General features: G+C 37.5%; 1 protein-coding gene across 1 annotated transcript in view; it reads right to left on the bottom strand.

Moving 5' to 3' along the window:
• Positions 1-21,151, bottom strand: part of LOC101841850 (sulfotransferase 2A1-like) — a 39,313-nt gene extending 18,162 nt beyond the window's left edge. Inside the window, exons 1-3 of the mRNA XM_040733846.1 lie at positions 20,965-21,151; positions 17,938-18,146; positions 6,660-6,786 (exon numbers count right to left, since the gene is read on the bottom strand). Of these exons, the coding sequence (XP_040589780.1) occupies positions 6,660-6,786; positions 17,938-18,146; positions 20,965-21,151 (523 nt within the window). The remainder of the gene's footprint in view (positions 1-6,659; positions 6,787-17,937; positions 18,147-20,964) is intronic.
• Positions 21,152-26,395: the final 5,244 nt, after the last annotated feature.

Below are 26,395 nucleotides of genomic sequence, written 5' to 3'. Positions count from 1 at the left end.
CACAGAGGCACTAGCCACTAGGCCACCAGGTAATGAAGGAGGTATACTTACTAGATTCCCAGGAGACCTTCCTAAGGTGGAATTTCTAGTAACTGTGACAGATAGGCCAGCATCACAGAGGAATCCAAATGGACTCAACACTTACCAGTGGGAACCTATCCCTATGAAAGATCTGAAAGGAATTAGGCAAGCTATTTTGGTTTACGGGTTTCACAGCCTCTATGTTAAGGAATTGTTGAGTTTCTGGGCGAAAAACTGATAAGATAACTCCCACAGATTGGAAAAATTTAATATCAAAGGTGCTGAAACATTCTTCCCAAATATAATGGAAGGCTTCGTGGAGACAAGAATCCAAGGACGTGAACTTCAAGGCCTGAAGCAAGGCTTTGGGGCCTTCCCAAGATAACATTCTTGGTGAAGGGGAATATGCTGATTCACAAGCTGGTTTTGATGAACATACACTTTCTTTATGTCATACAGCAAAATTAAACGTTTTTATGAGTCCATGAACCAGGAGAAATAGTTGAAACATACTCAACAGTGGTACATGTTCCTAAAGAAAGGTTCTCTGAATTCTTGCAAATATTATCCAGAGCAGTAGACTTACAGGTAACTGATTCAAATACTAGGAGACTTCTTATAGAATCTTGAGCTTATGAGAATTCAAACCCGCAATGCAAACAGACACCGTGGCCACTAAATATCAGATCAGTGCCATTGGAGGAATGCATCTTGTATACAGCTAATATTGATTACAATTATCAAAAGACAGGAACTTGAGTAGGAGAGGCCATTTCTAAAGGCTTAATGAGTCATCGAGATGACAAATAGCCTGACTGTGAGGAGATACAGACCGGGGTTGGGGAAGCAAACTCCAGAAGTTTAAATAGCCATCAAAACACTAGACGTTTTAACTGTGGTAGACTAGGACATTTGAGTAGGAACTGTACATAAAACATTCCTAGAAATAATACTTCTCCCAGGAATGCTTCAAACGGAAGGCCTCAGCCTTCTGTTTTGTATAGGAGATGCAGTAAGGGAAAATACTGGACCAATGAATGTAGGTTGATCACAGATAAACAAGGTAACCCTCTACAATTGAGAAACTTCTCAAGGAGCCTCTCAAAGTCCCCCATATGAAAAGTGGTACAGACATTCCCATCACTGTATAGGAAGATTTCTCTCAGGACAATTAGAAGAACCACGGCCTATTGTAAAGACTAATGGCACTGTGACAGATTAGTTAATGAGGAAGAACCAGTTGATAATAAGTGAAACAAAAAATGTACATTTTGCCAAACTTCAGTATAGTATCACATTTCCAAATTATCAGTTAATACGAATAATAAGGTATTTTCCGTGGTTCTGAACATTGATGCTTATGTCACCATAATAGCTCAAAAATTGGCCTTCAATTTATGCTTTAAAAGAAGTAAATGTTCAATTTTTAGGAATCAGTACCTTATCTCAAGTGAAACAATGTATGAGATGGATAGACTGTATTGGTCCAGAAGGACAGAGAGGAAGATTGAGGACATATGTCACAGATATTGCTATGAATATCTGGGATTGTGATTTATTACAGCAATGGAATACCCAGATTAACATTCATCCTGTGTCAGATATGAATCATAAGCATACTGTTACTGGTTGAAGGCACTAAGATAAACAATCACAGAAAATACAGGCTGTACAGTTACAGGAGGCTAGTTACACACCTACAGAGGTACCAAAATTACTATCTTTAAAATGGCTAACAGATAAACCTGTTTCAGTAGAACAATGGCTAATGACCACTGAGAAGTTAGAGGCATTGAAAAGTTCAATCAGGAACAGCTAAATGCTGGACATATTGAAGAATCAAATATTCCATGGAATTCCCTGTATTTGTTATCATAAAGAAGTATTGGAAATGGAGGATGGTTACTGATCTGAGAGCTACCAACAAGGTAATTCAGCCTATGGGCTCTCTACAGCGTGGGATGCCACTACATTCTTTAATACCCAAATAATTGTCAATTATAATGATAGATTTAAAAGATTGTTTCTTCACTATACCATTACAAGAAAATGATAGGGAAAAATTTACCTTCACAGTGCCTACTTATAGCAATTCTCAACCAGTACGATTATTTCAGTGGAAGGTGTTGCCATAGCAATGCTAAATAGTCCATTTTGTGCCAGTGTTTTGTGCAAAAACCCACAGAAATAATTCATAAACAATTTCTACAACCAATAATTTATCATTATATGGATGACATATTGGTGTCTGATTCAAATAAAGGTAGGTTGAAAAAGATGTTTGAAGCAGTAAAGGAAACTTTGCCTCACTGGGGACTACAAATTGCCCCAGAAAAAATACAAAGAGGAGATTCTATTAATTATGTGGGTTATAAAACAGACATAGAGAAAATTAGAACACAAACGGTACAGATCAGAAGAGATCGTTACCAGAATCTTAATGATCTTCAAAAACTACTAGAAGAAATTTCTCAACTACAGCGATTTATTGGAGTATAAGGGCATGATTTAAAACACCTAAAAATGGCCCTAAAAGGGATAAGGACTTAAATAGTCCTAGAATATTGTCAGCTGAGGCTGAAAAATGAATTGGAATGGGTAAAAATAAGAATATTGGAAGCACATGTGAACTGTGTGGATCCAAACCTGGACTGCATTCTGGTCTTTTACCATCTAGAGACCACCCCTCTGGAAGATAAATGCAGAGGAAGATGTAATACTAGAATGGGTATTTCTGCCATATAAACAGAATAAAAAACTGAAAACATATATAGAAAATATCTCTGATTTGATATTAAAAGTTAAGTTAAGGCTGTGTCAATTAACTGTGAAGCACCCAGAAGAGATAGTTGTACCCCTAACAAATGAAGAAATTTCCTCCTTATGGAAGGATAATAAATATTGGCAAAGGGCTTGCTGTGACATTTTGGCAACAATCAGTAACAATTATCCCAAAACAGAGATAATCAAATTCATAAAGAAAGCAATTTGCATACTTCCACGTATTGTAAGAAAAACGCCAATCTCTGGAATTCTTATATTCTACACTGATGCAAACAAGTCAGATATGGTAGGGTATAAATCAGGAAATACAAGAAAATTAGTTCAAAGCCCTTACACCTTTGTACAAAAGGCAGAGTTTTATGCTATTCTCGTGGTACCTAAAGACTTTACAGAGCCTGTCAATATAGTTATGGATTCTCAGTTTTCAGAGAGAGTCATATTACACATTAAGACTGCAGAATTAACTTCATTGTTTTTACAATTACAGGATACCCTCAGAAATAGAACTTCATCATATATATATATCACATCAGATCCCATACAGGTCTATGAGGTCCTCTAGCACAAGGTAATGATGAGCTTGATTGTTGATTAACAGGAATTGTGTTGGAAGCTTCAGCATTTCATAAAAAAACACCATGTTAACAGAAAAGGCTTAAAGAAGGATTTTTCTATCACTTGGCAAGAAGCCAAGGAAATAGTAAGAAACTGTCCCACCTGTTCTTTCTATAATCAAACTACATTGCCAGCAGGCAGTAATCCCAAAGTTATTCGCAGGAATGAAATTTGGCAGATGGACATATTTCACTTTCTAGAATTTGTTAGTTTGAAATACTTACACCATACCGTAGACACATTCTCAGACTTCCAATGGGCTACTGCCCTCATTTCTGAGAAGACTGATTCTGTTATAACACACCTCTTAGATGTAATGGCTGTTATGGGTATACCTGCACAAATATAAACTGACAATGCTCCAGCATATATCTCCAGCAAGTTGGAACAGTTTTTCAAATATTATAAAACATGCAACTAGTATACCTCACAATCCTACAGGACAATCAGTAGTTGAGAGATCTAACCGCACCTTAATAGAAATGCTTCATAAACATACAGGGGGCAGAAAGACACCCCAAAACACAGATTACATAATGGTTTACTAACTTTGAACTTTCTTAATGCTAATGAAAAAGGACAAACAGCTACAGAATGACGCTGAACTACAGAAAAATCTGCTGAACTAAATCAGCCAGTGTTTTTCAAAAATATTATGACCTTACTTTGGAAATCAGGGTATGCATTATGTTGGGGAAGGGATTTTGCCTTTGTTTCAACAGGAGAAGAAAAACTTTGGATTCCATAAAAATAATCAAGATTGAATCTGAACAGAAAAAAACCCAGGAGGAGGAAAAATGACAACTCATCTACAAGGTCATATTCTACTAGGCATAAGGAGACCTCATAAAAGGAAAGAGAAGTGCTTTGTTTTCATCTTCACAGGAAAACTCAGTTCCAAACAGCAAAAAATACTGGATGTATGAATACCTGAAGAAGAATGGAGATCTACCCTGAGGCCCATTAAAACACAATATTTCACTGTGTGGTATCAATGTGTAATTCTCCCTATTTTGTTCTTATAATATCCATTTCTCCTTGCTTGTTAATACTCTTTTAGGCCCAACTCATTTAACTAAAGCTGGCTTTGGAGTTGAATTGTCTATCCTACTCTAAATCCAAGCATGCTGCTGAAATAAAATTCAGAATTTCTGTATTATATCAAAGAGCCATTGATATGAGACAGAAGAAAAGAAAATTAGGGACTGTCATCTGTTTATACTTGGTTCCTTTTCTGAAAGTCTAACCACCTTCATATTTACTAAATTCCTTATTGTTGCCTTTCCCAGTATTCATACATATAAAAGTTGAAAATTTCTCTGTTAATATAAATGTTTGAGTTTTCCAGAGAACAAGGAATTTCCTGACAGCAATCTTTAAACACCTGAGAAAGAAAATGGGGCTCCACTTCACCAACTCCACCTTATTCGACTTGATGCATCTGAACTGACCCACATCATCGACTCCTTCTGACCAGTACCATCCTGAAACCTGTTTAAAACTACATCACTTGACACAATTCCCGACCAATGAACTGATACAGTGTACTTCCTACAAGCTGGCAAGAGTTTCAGTCAATAACTTCAATCAAACATCTCCTGCCAGCAGATACTGAATACAAATGTGACTTTCATTACATTAAAATTTTCTCCCCATAGGTACTCATGAGATTGTCATTGTTACATTTCAACAGAAAGTAATTTTGAGAATACTACACTCCCTTTCCCACTGTTGATATTATAGGATAGTTTACACCTGATAGTTTAATTTTCAAATATTTAGGGTAGGGATTTGAAGGAGGTGTTCAGACTTGGGAATCTCTTTCATATAATTTTAGGAGTTATATGGGATAGATATGTTTAGTTTAGGATATATGTAGATTATAACTTGCTTATCACCTTTTATATGTATATATTGAATTTGTTTGAGTTTTGTATCAAGATTAAATCTTTTCTTTAAACTAAAAGAGAAATTGTAGGGAGTGATTTTATGTATCCATAAGCACTGACAACTCCCATGTGGGTGTGTACATGGGTGCGAACCTATGGTGGTAAATAGAGCTAGGGGGAGGGGACTCTCTTTCTTTGGGTTTCAGTTTCGACCTGGAGAGTAGCCATGACTTGTTTCTAGGATTTCTTGGTGTTCAAGTAAGTGATTTCTCTTTCAATAAATATCTTATGATACCCCACTTTTTGTAGTTTTATATTTCTGAATAACATGAGTGTCAGTGAAGATGCCTCAGGATCCTTTTGGGCTTCAGGCAGTAAATTAGCATTTAGCCCTGTCATCCAGATGGATTTGGGAGCCCATTTCACATGGAGGGATGCTGTCTCCACATGGACACATGAGGTAGGGCCTAGGCCCTGCCCTAGATGAAATGACAGAGTTTTGAGATTCCCCCAACAAGGGTCTCATCCTCCTTGGAGAGTGAAGTGGGGATAGGTGAAGGGATGAATTGGGGTAGGGAGAGGAGTGGAGGGAGAGGGAGCTTGGATTGACATGTGAATCAAACTTGTTTCTAATTTAAATTAAATTAAAAATAAATTAATATGAAAAAGTGTTGATTTTTCTAAGTGAAAAAATACATTAAATAAAGTCAGAATATATCTGACTGTCCATTAAATTCTTGACATCACACTGAGTAAAAACACAAACTTAGTAATTTACTTATCTTGTTTTATGAGCTTTAATTATTTTTAATTAGTTTAATTATTATTTGCCTACATTAATTATTTTTTGTCTGTATGAGGGTGTCAGATCCTTTGAAATTGGTTTTACAGAGGGTTGTGAGCTGCTGTGTTGGAGCTTGGAATTGAACCCTGGTCCTATTGAAGTGCAGTCAATGTTCTTAACCACTAAAACATTTCTCCAGCCCTAACACATTGAGTAAAATTTTAAAAGATTTGTTTTTATTATTTTAATTGCATCCGCATGTATATATATACGTGTGGGTTTGCACATATATGATTGCAGTGTCTGTAGATGCCAATAGAGGTTGTTATGCCCCTGGTTCTTGAGTTGAAAGCAGTTGAGTGGAACATGACATGGATGATGGTAATCATCTTTGGACATCTGCAAGAGTAGTACATACTCTTAACAGGTAAACTATCCTTCTAGTACCATACTGAATAATTTTTAAACTGTTGTGACTGACAGATTTAGGTTTTAAGCATGCTTCACAGATCTCTGATCTTGCCTTGATTTCAAGACAAACAATTGGGGTTCCAGTTTCCACTTACAGTCACCATTGGTAAATGCATGAAGAAATTCCTCAAAAGTCCATCGACCCTTGATCTTAGGTGCCTGGTTTTGTATATGATAAAGAGATGTAGCAACATCTCTTGGATTCCTGATGATATAAATAATCTAAAAGAGGGAAAGAGAGTTTATTAGAAATGTCTGTCTTCATTTCAGCATTGCATATTTCTACACATCTTAACCCAAACTACTTTAGTCTTTACAAAAAGCCACAACATATATTTGGAGGTCCAATAATGACCTGCATCCATGAGTGTCTCAATGCAAAGTTGCCTGCCATCCCACTATTTCTTTAACACTGAGATAAAGGATGTTAAGCTAAACTTCCATCTGGGGAAGTTTAATTAGCTTCCACAGGCATGCATGGCTCAGGGTTTTAAGAAAAATGGAGGGGGCTACAGAAATGTTTCAGTGGTTAAAACAGTGGTTCTCAACCTGGGTGCCCCTAAGATCATCAGAGGACACAGATATTTATGTTGTTATTAAAACTAGCTAAATTATAGTTATGAAGTGGTAATGGAAATAATCTTATGGTTTGCGGTCATCACAACATGAGGAATTGAATCAAAGGGCTTAAGCATTGGGAAGGTTGAGAACCATGGGCTCAAAATGTTTGCTGCACAAAGAAATGAAGTTTGGAGTTTGGAATCCTCAGAAAACCACCCGTGGTGGATATTCTTGTTTGTCAACTTGACTATATCTGCAATGAACTACAATCTAGAAATGGAGGGCACAGCAGTTATATGGCTCTTGAGGCAAGAAGACAATATGTCTTTGATTCAGATTTTACGATGTTATGACACATGCCATTGATCCAGTTTTTGAGGCAGGAAGATATATACTGCTGCCATTCAGAACAGCCTCCACTAGTACAGAGCTCAAAATAAATACATGGCATCACCACACTAAGACTTTACCTCAAGGTGTAAGTGAAAAGACACCCACAGTCTCTAGAAGGTTTCTTTCTGACACTTCCTCTATTCTTCTGTGTTCTTCCTTTACAGCATTCCCGTTGTTTTCTGTCTATCCTTCTAGATGTTTTCTTTCTCTTCTCATTTTCTTCTAACACACTCATTCTTCTTTTTTCTCAAGATAGTGTTTCTCTGTGGTTTTGGAGGCTGTCCTGAAACTAGCACTTTTAGATCATGCTGGTCTCTAACTCACAGAGATCCACCTGCCTCTGCCTCCCGAGTTCTGGTATTAAAGGCATACAACGCCCCTGCCTGGAAACACTCATTCCTGATGTTTTCTTTCTAACTTCCCTTATGTTTACCCTTACAACTTATATGTCCCACTAAAATCTTTCAAGAAGTATAAAAATCACAGGGTAATTACACTTTATGTTTCAAGCGAGTGATTACAATAAATACATGTATAAAACATGTTTTCCAGCAGCCTTGTTGGAAGGTGTGTGTTTGGGATGCTGGCTAGACAGCCCTGCTCCTTAGTCCTTATTGCCTGGTGGCATATTCTGAATAGCACTTTTACATAACAATGCCCCAGAGACCTGGGAGCATCATCCCTACATGCACAACTACCCCCTACCACATAAGAGTCTGCTGGAAACTTGACCCTTCCTATACCACGAAGGCAAGTGGCTGGATGGCCATGATCTCTAGACCCTAGCCTCTCGTGTCACATCCTTTGTCCACTCCACATATTGAAGCACCACAGACCTGGAAGCTCCTCCACACACCATCTACTCCAAAATATCAACTGTGCTGGAGGCATGACCTATCTTGCTCCTGGAGAAGCTATCATCTGACCCACAGGCCCCGACTGCATCTCCAAGAAAAGCAACCACCTGCACCAGTAGGAGGAAGAGGGACTCCCTGCATCAAAGGACCCTCATGCCCTGATTGGAGGAAGACATAAGTAGATGTCAGTATAAGAATACATCCAACAACAGAAGGAGCAATATGGCACCATCAGAAACAACTTTTTGTAACCCAGCAAAGCTTTCAGTCAACATAGACTGTAGGAAGAGACATTAGGACTGTGCCGCTAGCCATGGCGTGGTAACAAAAGGTGATGCAGGAGAGACACACACTCTCTTTTAGGCTTCTGGTTCTGCCATTTTTTTCTTGTAAGTAATTTGTGCAATAAATAGTTACCTATACCCTCATCAAGTGTGTTGTTTATTGTTACAATAGACAGAGAAAAAAGACATTCCATGACAAAACCATTTTTAAATACTACCTATCCCCAAATCCAGTCATACATGAAGCACTAGAAGGAACATGCCGATCCAAGGAAGGTAGCTACACCTCCCCAAACCACAGTCAAATACATAGCACCACACTAGGAAAACCCAAAAAAAAAGAAATACATACACACACAATAAACTAACAATAATAAAACCTAAATAACAGGAACTAACAATCACTGCTCATTAATATCTCTTAATATCAATAGACTCGATTTGTCAATAAAAATACACAGGCTAACAGAATGGATTTGACCACAGGATCCGTCCTTAAGCTTTGTAAAAGAAACACACCTCAACTTAAATCCAGACATAGGGTAAGGGGTTGGGGAATATTTTTATAATCAAATGAATCTAAGAGCCAACCTGATGTAGCTATCTTACCATCTGACAAAATAGACTTCAAACTTAAATTGATCAAAAGAGGTGATGAAAGACATTTCATGTTTGTCACAGGAAAAACACAAGTTGAGTTCTCAATTCTGAATACCTCTGCCCCAAGTACAAGGACATCCACATTAATAAAGCAAATATTAATAAAGCTTAAATTACACAACAAACCACACATACTAATAGTGGAGTATTTGAACCCTGTTCTTACCAGTAAAGAAGACTTCCAGAATGAAACGTAACAGAAAAATAATGGAACTCACAGATGTTATGACACAAATGGGCTTAACAGAAATTTATGGAACATTCCACCCAAACACAAGAAAATGTACCTTCTTCTCAGCATCTCATGGAAACTTTTCCACATACTCAGTAACAAATGAAAGTTTAAGCGACTCAAAAAAGTAATAAGGCCCTGTATCGGATCACCATATGTTTAATTCAAGTTTTAATTCAATAACAACACTAATTGCAGAAAGGCCACAAACTCACTGAAAGTGACCAATGCTCAAGTGAATTACCACTGGATCAAGGAATAAATATAGAAAGAAATTCAAAGATTTCCTAGAATTCAATGAAAATGAGTGCACAACATACCCAAATTTATGGGGCACTGTGAAAATAGTGCTAAAAGGAAAGTTAGTCACACCAAGTGCCTAAATAAAAAACCTGTAGATCTTACACTTTAGAGTTAACAACACAGCTGAAATACCTAGAACAAAAATAAATAAACTCAACAAAGAGGAATACATGATAGGAAATATTCAAATTGAGGGCTGAATTCAATAAAATAGAAAGAAAGAAAATAATAAAAAACAATACAACAAAGAGTTTAGTTCTTCAATAAAATCACAAAGATAGACAAACCCTTATGCATACTAACTAAAAGGCAGACAGAGAATATCCAAATAACCAAAATCAGAAATAAAAAGGAGGATATAACAACAGACAATGAGGAAATCCAGAGAATCACCAGTTCATAGTTTACAAGCCCAAACTCCAAAATATTGTAAAATTTTAAGGAAATGGATGATTTTTCTTGGTAGGTATCACATTTGAAAATTAAATCAAGACCACATGAATAATTTAAATAGATCTATAGCCCCTTAGGAAATAGAGGCAGTCATAAAAAGTCTCCCAACTGAAAAATAAAATTAAAAATAAAAATGAAACATAGGATCTGATCATTTCAATGCAGATGTCTACCAGAATTTCAAAGAGGAGCCAATATCAATATCCCTCAAATTGTTCTACACAATAGAAACAGAAAGAATCTGCCAAAATCATTTAAAAGGGTACAGTTACACTGATACCCAAACCACACAAAGAGCCAAGTAAGAAAAAGAGTTACTGAGCAGATTCCTCCACAAACATTTGTGCAAAAATCCTCAAAAATAGTGGCAAAATGAATTCAAGAACACATACAAAACTCATCTACCATTGACAAGTAGGCTTCATCCCAGAGATGCAGGAATGTTTGTATATATGAAAATCTGTCAATGCAATCCACCATATAAACAAAGTGAAAGGGGAAAACCACAACAGCATCCCGTTAGAACTTGAAAAAGTCCTTGACGTAATCCAACACTTCCTCATGGTCAAGGGATAGAAGGAACATACCTAAACATAATAAAGGCAATATACAGAAAGCCAACATCAAACTAAACTCAAAACAATTTCCCTAAAATCAGGAACAACACAAGGCTGTGCACTCTCTCCATATCTCTTCAATATTGAACTCAAAGTTGTAGCTAGAGCAATAAGACATTAGGAAGAGATCACGTGAATAGAAACTGGAAAGGACAAAGCCAAACATTCATTATTTCCAGATGATATGATAGTTTAAGTAAATGACCAAAAATTCTACCAGGGATCTCCTACAGCTGATAAACACCCTCAGTAAAAATGTCAGGATACAGGATTAACTAAAAATTCAGTAGCCCTACAACATACAAATTATAAATGGGATGAGAAATAAATCAGAAAAATATCACCCTTCACAACAGCCAAAAGCTGCATAAAATATCTTGGGTTAACTCTTTCCAAAATACTGAAGGATCCATATGACAAGAACCTGAATTCTTTGAAGATTAGAAACTGAAGAATATATCAGAAAATTGAAAGATCTCCCATCCTCTTGGATAGGTACCATAAACATAGTTAAAATGGCTATCTTACCAAAAGCGAACTACATATTCCATGGAATCCCCATCAAAATCCCAGCACAATTCTTCTCAGACATTGAAAGAACAGTATTCAACTTTGTATGGAAAAAACAAAAAACCCAGGATAGTCAAAAAAACCAATACATTAAAGGAATTTCGGAAGATATTGCCTTCACTCAGTTCAAGTCCTACTAAAGAGATTTAGTAATAAAAACAACTTGGTAATGTGGCAAAAACAGACAGGTAGCCCAATGGAATCTAATTGAAGGCCCTGTTATTAATCCCCTCACTTATGAACACATTTTTTAGAAACAAACTAAGGTATTACAATATAAAAAAAGAATCTTCTTCAACAAATGGTTTTGGCATAACTGGAAACTGATACAAAGAAGAATGCAAATAGAGCCATATCTATCCCAATGCATAATACTCAAGTCCAAATGGATAATGATCTCAACATAAAGTGATCCACACTGGACCAAATAGAAGAGAAAATGGGAAGCAGCCTTAAGAAATTGACACAGGACACCATTTCCTGAGTGTAACACCACTAGCATAGATACTGAGAGAATTCATTAATAAATGGGATCTCCTGAACCTGAGAACTTTCTGTAAGACAATGGACAGGTTAAAAGGACAAACTGACTGCCTACACAATGGTCAAAGAACAATTACCCCACATGTCATTGAGGACTGATCTTTTGTATATACAAAGAATTCAAGAAAGTAGACATCAAAAGACAAAATAATCCAATTAAAAATGGTGTACAGACCTAAACAGAGAATTCTTAACATAGAAATCTCAAATGGTAGAAGAGCACTTATGGAATTGCTCAACATCCTTAGCCAACAGGGAAATGCAAATACAAACATTTCTGAGATTCCATCTTGCACATGTCAGAATGGCTAACACCAAAAATTCTGATGAAAGCATATACTAGAGGAGACATGAAGTAAGGGGAAAACTCCACCATTTTGGTGGTAATTACAAAGTAGTACAGCTGCTTTAGAAATAAGTATGGTGGTTTCCCAGAAAACTGGGAATCAATCTACCTCAAGACCCAGTAATATCACTTTTGGTCACATAACACAAAGGGTGCACAGGAACAGCATAGAAAGAAATATCTTAATAGAAAGAGCCGTTGTGGGCTTACTTGGACACTTGGCACTAGGTAAATTCCCAGGAATCCACAAGGATTGTCCCAGGTCAGACTCTAAGCAATAGTGGAGAGGGTGCCCGCACTGGAATTTCACTGTAGATTGATTGATGACTATCTTAATTGTAATCATAGAATCTTCAACCAGTAACTGCTAGAAGCAGATGCAGACATCCAAAGCTAAGCACTGTGCCAAGATCATGGAATCAAAATGAAGAGTAGGATGAACACCATGATGTGGATATCCACAGAAATATTTTATCCAAGCTTGTGCTAGTTTTCTGTCTCCAGACTGACATCTGGGGACCAAATCAGGCTGTCTGAGTGTGGGTTAGAGTTGTGTACTTTGGGAAGTTTGTGTGGCCACTGTCAGTGGGACTAGGACTTTTACCCAGTGCATTAACTGGCTTTTTGGAGTGCATTCCCTATGGAGTGCCTTTCTCTGTCCCGAAACCGGGGACATGACTTGATCCTGCCTCAAGCTATTTCATTGATTCCAAGTGGGAGTCCCCACAATTTCTGAGGATTGTATGGAGGTTCGTGTGGGGAAAAATGTAAGAAATGGGAGAAGGTGAGGGTCTCACTGGGATTGACATGTAAAATAAAAAGTATTGTTTTAATAAAAATAAATTAAAGAACATTAAAAAACATGTTTTCCATTTCCCTTATTGATTAAGCTGTTTACTTAATACAGTGAAAAACAATTTGTCCCAAGAACCCACATACACTCATATCCAATTAACTTGTTATAGATTAACAGAATGTGAGCAAACAGAGTATTTTTTAGCCAGTGTGCATATTGTGGCTACCAAGAAAAGACTAATAATTTTATTATTTACCTCATTGAATAATCTTATAGACATCTTAGAAGAATCACACATCTATACCTTTGTATATGAAAAAGAATCAGTCATCTGTATTTTAAATCCTCAGGGTACATAGCCACTTATCAACAGTTTTTAAAAAATATCAGGAATCTGAGGTAAGAAATGAACACAAGGAATTAACCATTGGTGTTGGTCACCAAGCCACCACAGAAATGAAGGCACATCAGCTAATAATAATTAGGTGGCTTTGTTCTTGTTTCTTTACCTTAACGTGTTTCTCATTCAACTATGTGCCTTTCTAAAACTTTAGATCGATTTCTTGGGATTGTCAACTCAAAGCTATTAATAAAACCATCTTAGTCTATCTTTAAGTTGTTTTCAAAGCTTTGTTTCAGCTATGACTCACTCTGAAATCTGTGATTACATCTCCCAACATTCAGATTAGAAGAATTTAATCTACCTGGGCTACAGGGAATTTCTTAATCATTAATCTAAGTTACAGTTTATTTCAATGTTCAATAAAAATGTATGTGTTCTAGTTGTGTGACACTTTCCTGTTTTACTGTTTATTCTCTGCAGCCTCTGCTTTATTAGCAACAAGGGAAACTTTTTTCTGAATTTTTAAATATAAATTTTATTTAAATTAAGAATCTTATTTTACATACCAATTCCACTTCCCTTTCCTCCATGTTCTCATGACCCATCCTCATAATTCTTACTACATATATTAAAAACCTTCAGTCATCAAAATTATATTTATATTAACACTATTATTTTATGAAATCATTGCTTCAGTTAAGCAATACAGCTTAGGAAAGATTCATTTTCATAATAATCTACAAGTAAAAATCCCCAGTAGAATGGGATATTTGCAAAAGATGATCATACTTCATTAATACAGTGCGAATCTCCCCAGGCCCATTCACATCCTCCTATTTTGTAATGTTTGCCACAAATTCTATGATAGCAGTGGTATAAAGATCCACAGCTCTGTATTAAGAGACTGAAGTTTTGACTTCTTTGATTACAATGAAATCGAAACCAGCATGATGTTGCCAGGCAGTACCTTGTGCATCTCTTGTCTCAGTTATTGGAAAAGCTGTTTTTGTCTGATGGTGGTGGGTAAAAGGTGTCTTAGGGGCAGCCCCCTGAGAGGTGGCTTGGCAACACCTTCCTGAGAGTTGTTGGTGGATTTGCCTGACTTTAAAATCTCTAGCTGGGTAATCATAGAATCTGTGGTAAAAAATGGCTTACTCACTCTGACTGGTACATTTTAACTAGAGCAAACTTGGCAAGGGGAGATTATCTTTTATGGAAGTCAGAATTTGCAGAAGCTTGTGAAGACATTGCCAAAAGAAATGATCAGGCAGGCAATAACTGGAATGCAGATATGTTAATGGGCGAAGGAAATAGTAAGGCAGAGGATGTTCAAATGCAATATGAACCTGGGCTATTTGCCCAAATTCAAACAGCCACCACCAGGACAAAAACCAAATAAGTGTTACTCTATTATAAATAGTTATGAGATGCTCTAATGAAAAGGGGATTACAGATAGCACCAGAAAATGTACAACTCAAAGATCCCCATATATATTTAGGTTTTAAAATGTTTGAAGATAAAATTTTATCTCAAAAACTTACTTTAAGATTGGTTAGGCTTCATACCCTTAATGATATTTAAAATTACTGAGAGATATTAATTGGCTACTACCTTATTTAAAATTCACCAAAGATGAATTAAAACCACTTTATGACATTCTCCCTGGTAATTCAGATCCTACCTCACCTCATCAACTTTCCCCTGAAAACCGCAAAACAATACCTTTGTTAGAACAAGCCATACAATCTCAAACAGTTACTTTTTGTGGTTCATTGTTTGCAAAACAAATTAGTCTCCAACCGTAGTTTTTTTTTTTGGAAAACTGCTCCCATATTATGGGTCTATTTATCAGTCATTCCCAAAAGGGTGCCAAATCCCTATTTTAAATTAGTCTCAGATATTATTCTTATAGGCAGAAAACAGGGCAAGTCTTATTTTGACCATGAAACAAACCTTATTATTCAACTTTATACCAAGGAACAAGTTGATTGGTTTATGCAAACAACAGAGTGCTTGCCCATAGCCTTGGCCAATTACATAGGAGACACAGAAAATCATTATCCACCTAATAAGTTAATTGATTTTGCCAATCAACAAGAATTTTATTTTCCAAAAGTACTCTCCTAGATCTTATACTAGGTGCATTAACTATGCTTATTACTGGCTCCTCCATGGGGATAGCTCCTTATGTTTGGAATGACGAGGTTACCAGTTTTCAAACCGGGGCCTTGTCTGCTCAACTAGCAGAATTATATGCTGTCATAGCTGCCTTTACTGACTTTCCAAATCAATCACTTAACATTTATACTGACAGAGCCTATGTTGCCCATTGACTACAACTTTTAGAGACTATAGGTCAAATTAAAAATATCTCTGAGACTGGAAATTTATTCAGATAACTAATTTCTCTCATAAGAGTAAGAAAGTTACCTTTTTTATAAGGCACCTTTGTGATCATTTGGGTATCCCTGGACCCCTGTTCAGAGACAACCATTTGAAAGACTAAGCAACACGTTTTCTTCTGCCTGATGATTCTGTCCAAGACACAAGCATTGAAGCTACATGTAAAGGACGTTCCTTATATCACATTAATACCCATACTTTATGCCTCATGTATCATATTACCAGAGAACAAGTTAGATATATAGTGAAAAACTGCTCAGATTGAATCCAATATTTACCTCTACCCCATTTGGGGGTTAATCCTCAGGGACTTGAGCCCAATGCTCTCTGGCAAGTGGATGTTACCCATTTTACAGAATTTGGACATCTTAAATATATTCATGTTAATATAGATACATGTAGTGGTTTTATCTTTGCCTCTCTTCAAACAGGAGAAACCACTACTCATGTAATCAACCATCTGCTAGCTGCATTTTCTGTCATGGTCACACCTCAACAAATCAAAACTGATAATGGACCTCGATATATCAGTGCCAATTTTAAAACCTTCTGCAGACAATTAGCTATCAATCATGTCACTTGAGTTCCATATATTCCTCAAGGACAAGATATAATAGAAAGAGTTAACCTTACACTCAAGCTAACTATTAACAAATTAAGAGGGGGAGCTTAGTATTCCACCAAAGGCATGCAAAGGAATATTCTGATACATCCTCTTTTCATTGTTAATTTTTAAACTTTGTATAATGATGGAAAATCTACTGCCACATGGTTTTGGCACTCTGATACAAGAAAACGTTTGCCACAATCATGTGCAAAAACCCCTTAGACAACACTTGGCATGGACCTGATCCAGTCCTAATACGTTGATGAGGAGCAGTATGCATATACTCCAAAGAAATGAAATCTGCCAGATGGCTTCCAGAAAGATTAGTTAAACAAATAGATGACAACATAAATTCTTCCAGGAGGAATTGCCCCTCCTGAGAATTTTATTCCTTTCCATTTCCCAGAAATGAAGATCCATGTCATACATGGGGCTGTCCTCCTATTGACCCCCCTTTCAGAAGAAGCACTCGAGAAACACCACAGAGACCCTTTGACAAGACCATTTGGATGGCCTGGCATGAACTTCTGCCATACCTTCTTCCCTTTTTAGAGCCCCTGCTTGGCTTATTAATTCTCCTATCACTAGGACACTTTCTCTGCAATAAGCTGATGACTTTTGTTAAGAGTAAAATGGATGCTCTCAAGATGCAGTCTATACAGGTGCACTATCACCATCTTGACATGGCAGAAATGGAAGGCATGGCAGAAATAATGAACCTTAATCATAGATTATTTAAATTATGTAGCTATGCAATTACTTTTGATTCATCTCTTCCTGGGTGAGCTTGGCTAGTTAGCCATTGATGATCAATAGAGGAAGGAAAGAGGGTGTCCCATCCTGATAGGACACCTATCCTCTAAGACAGGAATGCTCATCATGCAATGTCGTTATCTCCAATAATGGGTAGGGGTATTGCACACTCCTGATCCACATGATCCTCTGAACTAAGACAGGCACAGCCCCCTCAAGGAAGTCACAGCGTTTTACTTTACACAAAGAGGGACCTCTGTAGGGCCCTAAATAAGGATAGCATAATAGAAACCATCTTACTGCATTCTTAGAGACTAACACTTAGATAAGTTGGTATTTCTGAATTTATACTTATATTCCTGTAAAGGATATTTTCAAGGCCTGCAATCCAGACTCCCGCAGTGCAGACTTGACTCCTTGCAACATATCCTACCAAGGAAAACTTCTGCTCCCCTGCCCTTCTGCCACCTGCCTATTTAAACCTTGTTGATAATAAATGATACTTGATCAGAATCCTGTCGTGTCTCCATCTCTCATGTCTCTTGTCCCTTCATTCTCACCCCTACCGCTAGTGTCCTCATCGACTGACCCGTGGGCTGGGGCTAAAGAGGGTACTCTTCCATTTCATCCCAGAGAAAAGTATTCACTTACCTTAGCCCTGGATGTGAAGTAAGAGTTGGGAAACAGTTGTATGGGAAGATGTGTAACAATGAGATGTGGTCTGTTCTGGTCCATCAGTAATTTCTGTGAATCTTCATATTCAAACCATGGAAACCTGGTATGATTTTGAACAGTTTGAACCCAAGTAGGGTCCCCTTCAGAGAGAATGAGACAGACTATCTCAATCATCCAGTGTGTTCCTAGTTGAGAGATAATGTCAATAATCAGATTTTGTGTTATGTTATCATAGTAAAGTAGATGTTTCATATTTTCAATGATGAAGGCATTTTATTTGGTTTTATTCTTAGGTTTATTTTTGTTGTTTCTGTGTGTATACAAGCAGCAGATTTCCAAATGATTTCATTATACTTTGTAATCCTGGAAAATCCTTCCTCCATTACCACACTCTTATCACTCTCATAACACTAACCCTGACATCTACATATGTGCTTAAAACTTTTAACCCACAGTATCACCCCTGTCTACTGGGCTTTTGCCTTCATCCTACTATGCCTTCCACCTTCAACACCCCTCGTTGCTGATTATTTATATGTTGGTGTGTTTGTTTATTTGTTTTGTCGACTTGAAACCATCTAGAGTTGTCTGGGAAGAGGGAACCTCAGTTGAGAAAAGGTCACAATCAACCAGGCTTGTAAGGAAGCCTGTGGGGAATAGTCATGATTAATGATTGATATCTAATGGACCAGGACACTGTGGGCATTACCACTCAGGGTGAGTGTTTCTAGAATGAATAAGAAATGAAAGCAGAATGAGTAAGCCAGGAGAAGAAGCCAGGAAGCAGCACACCTCAGTAGCCTCTACTTTAATTTCTGCCTCCAGGTTCCTACTCTGTTAGACTTCTTCCCTTGTCTTTCAAAGTCTAGTACTTACTTAGGATTCACAGATGTTTGTTTTTCACCATATTTAGACACTGAGGTCTATGAAAGTACTCTTAACAGCATTTTCATGTCTCCAGCTGTGCCTTTCCTCAGTTCTTATTTTTTCCATTCGTATGAAATTTAACAGACATATTAAAGTGTATAAATGCTGTGACACGATGTGATGTAGATACTGCACAATATTTTTTATCATTTTAAACATATCTACCTCTTTGAATGAACATCATATCTTCATGTTGACTCTTGTAAACATAACTGTTTTCTACACTTTTGAAGCAAGAATCTATAGCTACCCTACAGTTCGTTGCATTCCAAAGCATCTCACATATCTAACTATGACATTATATTGATTGTTCAACTTACTTCTATCTTTCTATTCTTTCCAGGACTACATATCTACCTAATCAGATCTGAACAGCATAATGAAATTTCAAAGGATATGCTGGGTTTATTGGTTATGACTACACAAGTAGTCTGATTGCTCTCTATCATCCCACCTCATACACAGTTACATGGAGGACCTAAGACTTATCAAGGTTTTGCGATAACATTACAAGAAAAAGAAGGGATGGGAAATCTTGTATCTTAGATGATGGTATTAACAGTGTTAGTAACCCCTTCTGACCCACCCTTTGATTCTGCCCTGTGATAGCATAAACCACATCATTTTCATTTTAACCTATTTATTATCTAATGTTTGTATTCACAAACACTTGATTGAATTCCATGATCTTCAGAACTCTCTGTTTGACACAGGGATGACAGAGTGTGCTCAAATTCACACATATAGAAATGGCAGAGCCAATTGGAAATCAAGCAGTGCTCAACCAAACCTTGCCCATCTCAGTGTCTGACAATCAGTGAGCCCTGAGTCAACCTCATCTCCTGCCCACTTTTGACATTTCCCTTTCCCAGCTTTTGGAAAGGAGAAGCTGTGTGTTTCTTGAGAGCAGCCCTAGATTTAGTAACTGACAAGAGCAAATGGAAACCTGCAGAAGCTACCTTTCCCTAGGAGATGCAGTATTAAAATGGGATTGGCTGATTGAAGTAGTTATGAGAAAATACTGATGTGCTTGTGTCTTTTCAGCAATACATTTACTTCATAGAAACCTATGCCCCCAGAACAGTCTTACACAGACTACTAGGTATGCAGGGAGGTAAATGATTGATATACCAATCCACCAATATATGGTAGATAGGTGGTAGAGTCTATCTCCGAGTTTCCTAGGATGCAAAAAACTCCTATTGTGAAATCTCTGAAGAAATAGTAAAGACATAGAAGTTTTCTGTGAGTTAAAAATTGACTGTGTCCTACAATAAGCCTGAGGTTGTAATGTGCTCACAAAATTCCCTATACCAGAATTTGAAGATTGGGAATTTTCAACTCCCTCCCTACGTTGTGTACAGGTGATACAGGCCAAGGGTTGAGTTGACCACAAATAGTCAATATTGTTTTAGGCTATATATTTTTCTTTTTATTCTTTCATAATTTCAAGCATATAACTTACTTTGACTAATATTTTAATAAATCACCCCAATTTATGCCTTCTAAGTGCCCCCAAAATACAGGGTTTGGGGAGCAGAAATTTTGGGGGAAATTTTATAAACATTTTGGTGGAAGCAGTGATTGTGCAAATAACATGGGAAATATAGAGAGATATTGGTAATTTGGATGTGAATGTCAACCATAGGCTCGTATGTATGGATGCTTGATCTATAGCTAATGGAGCTACTTGAAAAGAATTAGGAAGTTTGCCTTGTTGGAGGAGACATGGACCTTTCGTAAGAACAGTGTCACTGGTTATGGCCTTGAAATTACAAAAGCCTACCCAAGCCTAACCCCCTAACTCTTTCTCTCTGTGTCTGCATTTTAAAATCAGATTTAAGCTCTAAGCTCCTCCTCTAGGTACATTCTGCTGCAACTGACACTGTGCCCCTACCACAATGATTATGTGCTAACACTCAGAAACTGTCATCGAGTATCCAAATATTTATTTTCCTTTATAAGAAGATTAGCCATGGTGTCTTGTCACAGCAATCGAAAAATAGCTAACTCATGGGTTAACCACCAAACCCAACCACCTAAATTAACCCCCCCACACACACACAGTTTTGTTACCTGATCTTGGATAGGTCACCAAGAAAATATCATCATCTTTCACGAAAAAATTCTTAACAAAAGTCAAAGACTCCAAAGTAATCAAGCCAGGAATCTTCTTAATCGCTTTAGACAAGACAATAATGTCAGTCATCTTAACACAGTTGTGGGCTTCAGTGAAGTTCCCCGCAATGTTTGGCTCACTCATGTTTTGAAAGTAAGTGGCCCTTATATGCTTCCAACGAGGCCAACTTGTCAATACTGAGAAAAATGCAATACACAGTCTTCTAGAGTTCCCAGAAATACAGAACATACACAATGGTGAGAAGTAAGATGGGTGGGATTTGGCAGGGCTGCAGAATTCAATGTGACAGCACCTTCAGAATTTGGTTGCAGGGTTGCAAAACCCATTTTGGAATAAACAGATGATCCAATACCATTGACCGTGGAACCGAGGAGTGTCAATGGAAGAATAAAGCCAGGATAAGTTCTGAAAGGCATTAGTTCAAAGTCCTGTCTGCATTCCCATTTTACTCTTTGAAGCCACATGCTGGAGTAGTCAAGCTAGCAAGCAAGATTTCTTGGAAGCTTCCTGGCTGTTAGCATGTCATTAAGGGCAGTGACCCACTTTTTCAGTTACATTTCCTGGTTTTTGTTCTACTTGAAGTCATTCTGGGAAAAGAGGCAATACAAGTCTAGGCTTAAGCAATTAAAATATCTGCCAATAGATCAATAATGATTGATATTTTCTACCTTATTTTATTTACTTCATTCCTTCATCTGTAAGTTTCATAATATCTTAGGCTCTTTCTTGAACATATGTGTTGACACCACCTGGTGTATCATATACAGCTTTCTTGCTTTTATTCTAGTTCTGGTAAAACTGGACAGAGTGTTTAAAAGACACATGCTTCTAAAAGAAGGAGTGGCATTATAATCCTAAAAGATCCCATTCACAGAGCTAGTCAGGGTCCCCATGATATCCACATTGTGCTTTATTTCTTCTCTACCCTTTATCTTTCTATATCTATTCAGCATTTTATCCTATGATTTCTGACTGATCAGCATAAAAATGATATTCCTCATTGAAAATCATGGATGTGACTTCCTTTTCAGCAGTCATAAAATCCCCTATTGTTTTGGAGGCATATTGCTGCCAGTGAATCCATCTGCTTCTGAAGGTTGACTATGTTTTCTTGTAAAGGCAGTTTCTCCAAAAATTGTTACTTTTTTCCTCTGGTCACCTGTCCACAAACTGTCACTAGCTGAGAATATCATCACAATGAATTTCATTCTGCTTTATTGGTGTGGGCAGTTCCATAACAGCATGATGAGGTTTGGAGGATGATCCATGGCTGGTGCATTCCCAAGTAGCACTACCATGAGGAGGTAAGATAGAACCCCTTTAGGAGGCAGTAAATACTGATGACTGCCAAGGACTTGGAGATGCCCTGGGACAAGGTTGCTCTCCAGACTAATTGATGTAATACGTTCAGAGACACCGAATGGGAATTGCATAGGTGCATATCCAGAAGCTCAGGAGGACATCAGGATGCAGAATGATTAGACATTGCCACCATTCTGAGTTTGTTTTGAGATGTTCAGTTTGAGAGGCTGATCTGAGACAGATCTCTCAGTCCACTCCTGGTTCAGGTTTATGGCAACCTTCGTGTGGGTGTCTTGTGTCCATGGCTTGCTACTTGCTACTTAAGAGCTAAAGGAGTGCTGAGGGCTAGTCAATTTATTGTGCACTGTCAACCTAGTATTTCAAGATCTTCTGGAGGTGAGTTTGTTCATACTTTCATGTTTCTTCTGAGGTGTGTGTGAGCAGTGGATGTGGGTGCCCAGACGCAATCTCAAAAGGAGATTAAACACATTTACAGGGTATGCAATACACCCCAAACATTAAAAGTGGCAGAATTTCTGCGCAAATGAGTTTTGCGTCTTGATAAAGCTTGATTGGTGTAATTTCAATGTTCTACTTAATCTCTCAATCCAAATTAATGATGGTAGCATGAGCCCAACCTTCAAGGTAATCCTCTCTGTGGGAAGGAAAGGCTTCTACATAAAATACACACCACAACCAGCAAGTATTTGTCTACTCTGCTGGGGGAATGCCATTGAAGATACCTCTAGATGTTTAAATGTGTAGGAAGAATCCTTTTTTTGAAACAGGTTGTCGGTCTTGGGTCCCTGCTTGAGATTGTTTCAAGAGTAATGCAGATAGGTTTGTAACTTTTCTTGTAGTTTAGTTTTTCAGGATAGGTTTCTACAAAAGCTTCCAAGACCAGTCTGGGAGTACTCATCTTAGTAATTAGTATTTCCATGCCTGTGGTAACCAGCCATGTCCCATGGTTTACAGTAGTAGCATCTTTAGTTGTTCTTATTCTTCCTTCTGGCTTTTTTCTAGTGTATAATTGAGGTGGCTGAGGTGATATGTCTTCAGGGATTCTAACTTACCACTTTGTGTGATCCTAATTGTGCACTAGTCCCATAGCTCAAGAAGTTTTCATGGGTAGAGAACATCGAGGATCTGCAGGATTTTGTCTCTGATTTAAATTTCTTTATCCTCTGAGGAAAGCAGTCTCTTTTATCAATGGTTTGTAGCTTTAATTATTTTGTTTTAAATGCCTATTCCTCCTCCTCCCCTTAATGGAATGTTCCATCTATGAATTTTAGGGCAGTTTGTCATTCTCATCTTCTATAATTTATACACAGTCATGGAAGATCTCTCATTCTCTTCAGCAAGCATATGGCTATTTAACATATTTGACATCATCTCGAATGAAGGAAGGACCCACATTTTTCCCATAGTGGCAGAGCATATTTCTCTGTTATTAGCTGATCTTTTGCTGTCTTATAACCCTATGCTAATGGAAACTATATCTGTTATACTTGTGTTGCAGATTCCTCCACAAGACCCCAAGAAGCCAGAGTTCAATGCAGATACAATAGAGTCCCTAACTTCAGCCCACAGCCCCACAGTCTGATTCAGCAGATGAAGAGAATGTGTCCCTGAACTAAAGGGAGGGTGATTTTTAAAGGAATGGAGACTATAATCAGAGGGTTACATGACTTGTGTGTGTCTGGGTGGTTAGGTAGCAAGTCAATTTTTAAAATTATTGGTCAGATCATTGATGGCATGCTAACAGCATATCTGTAAGTACAACTGGAAATCATTTACTGCTGACAGGATGCCTGTAGTACATGTGGAATTCATACTGTTCATTGTCCTTTGTGGTGATATATTGCTTTTCAAATAATGCTTTTCTAGATTTCTGAGAATGGAGCTTTTCCTACCTAAACACAGAGGTCTGGAGCTTCCGACTGGTTGCATCTAAAGTACTTGCTCAAACTCTGCTGCCACAGCACATTCCTGTGGCTGGAGTCAGTCTCTGATTACCATATGTGTTCAGATGGAGATACTTTCTTAAAAGTGTAGTCTGTGGGGCTGGGCGGTGGTGGCACAAGACTTTAATCCCAGCACTCGGGAGGCAGAGGCAGGCGGATCTCTGTGTGTTCGAGGCCAGGCTGGATAGATAGCCCCGAAACAATACAGAGAAACCCTGTCTCGTAAAAACCAAAAAAAGTGTAGTCTGTGGATCCAGGTAGGTTTCCATAGCTCCTCACTGTAGCCAGTTAAGTTGGCAGCATCATGGGAAAAATTACATCTTCTGGAAAAGCTAATGGAGGTCTTTCTTTCAAAGAATGCTCTTTTTTGGAACCTAATAGAGACCAAGTGTTGTAAAGCACTTGTCTTACCTAAAATCCTCAAGACAAATATTGTCTGTAGAGAATGAGTGTGAATGTACACTGGCTTGCCTTAGCACAATGGGCCACACGTGAAAGAGCTAGATAGAATAGATGACAAGTCAGTAGAGGTAGGATGGGTGCAGTTTGGTAGGGAAATGTGACAACTGGAGTCTAATGAAATTTATACTCCTATTTTCCTACAGAGCTGCGGACTACATATGCAGGATGGAATACATGAAGAGTAGTTGGGGAAAAATACATTTTGCTTCCTTCTTTCTCAGGGAAGTTTCCATGACAACAGATTCTGTACATCTTAATTTCAGCATCTCTGTATTATTTAGGTAGAGATAACAGATCGGAGGTTAGGTTTCTAGACAATTCTTGGAATAAATCTCTCTTCCTGTCAAATGCACATTTAATGCTGTTCTTCTGAGCCAGCATAGCATAAGGGGGTACAATTCACTCCTTTCCGGTTCTTCCTCTAAAAATGAAGTTTTGAATAGAGCAAGTGTACACAGATTCTTCAGAAAAATCACCCAGGAGAACTTGTGTTTGTTCCAATTGTTCATTATTAGCTGCTGCCTGGAAACTAAGCAAACACACAGATTGTAGAGGTTCTGTGATTTGAATGATGTTGACTCTGGGAAAGCCACCATTTCAGTGTGTACAGTTATTGTGACTTAATAGTTACAGTAACACTTTTCCTACAGTAGAACTGTTGGCATTCAAATATGCATGTCCAGTACAGCATGCCTGTCATCCCAGGTATTGAAAGGCTAATAAATAAACATCATGATCTTGATGCTAGCCTGCATAATGTAGCAATTTCAGGGAAAGTCTTGGGTATCTAGACTCAGAAACAAGCAAATCACCAAGGACACAGGCCACATTTTCCAATTCTTGTGTAATTTGTCTTTTAATTTAAATCATAAACAAGTTTGCTTCACATGTCAATTGCAGCTCCCTCTCCATCCCCTTCTACCCCATCCACCACTCCCCAACTTGCCACCCTATCTAGAGTAATTTGAAAGGAAAAGTGAACTTACTTCATGAATTTTATTAGTAGTTGACCTGAAAAGGAAATTTTCACAGTACTCAGCAGATCTGTTTCGTTCATACATACATACATACATACATACATACATACATACATACATACCTACATTCATATGGTATTTCATATATAGGAAAGATAAATTTGATGATGGAAAGTGGTGTGATTAGAATGAGGAACAGCATTGATTTAAACGCAGTGCACATATATGAACCTAAAAATACCATTCAAAAAGAACAGTCTTCATAAATGAAAAAATCAACTGAATGCTAGGCTTACAACCAAAAGTACTTTTTATTATGTTTCATTAATTTGTCTCTTGTATGATACATCCCAACCACAAATTCCGTTTCTATTAGTTTCCCCCCATTTCACTGTGGATGGAAGTTTCTGCCCAGTCCTGCAACCGTTTATTCCCAAATAAGCAGACAGAGGCTTATATTAATTATAAAGTGTTTGACTGCTGGCTTAAGCTTATTATTTAACTTAACTCTTAAATATTAACCAATGTCAGTTAATCTGTGTATCTCCATGTGGTAATACAGTGAGAGACAGTTATATTAATCTCACTTGAATGGTAATATGGAAACCTAATACAATAGAAGCTTGCATATATATATATATATATATATATATATATATATA

Source organism: Mesocricetus auratus, unplaced genomic scaffold, assembly GCF_017639785.1.
Source record: "Mesocricetus auratus isolate SY011 unplaced genomic scaffold, BCM_Maur_2.0 Super-Scaffold_100037, whole genome shotgun sequence".
Taxonomy (NCBI): Eukaryota; Metazoa; Chordata; class Mammalia; order Rodentia; family Cricetidae; genus Mesocricetus; species Mesocricetus auratus.
Note: the sequence above shows the minus strand (reverse complement) of the source record. Positions and strands in the feature narration are given on the sequence as shown.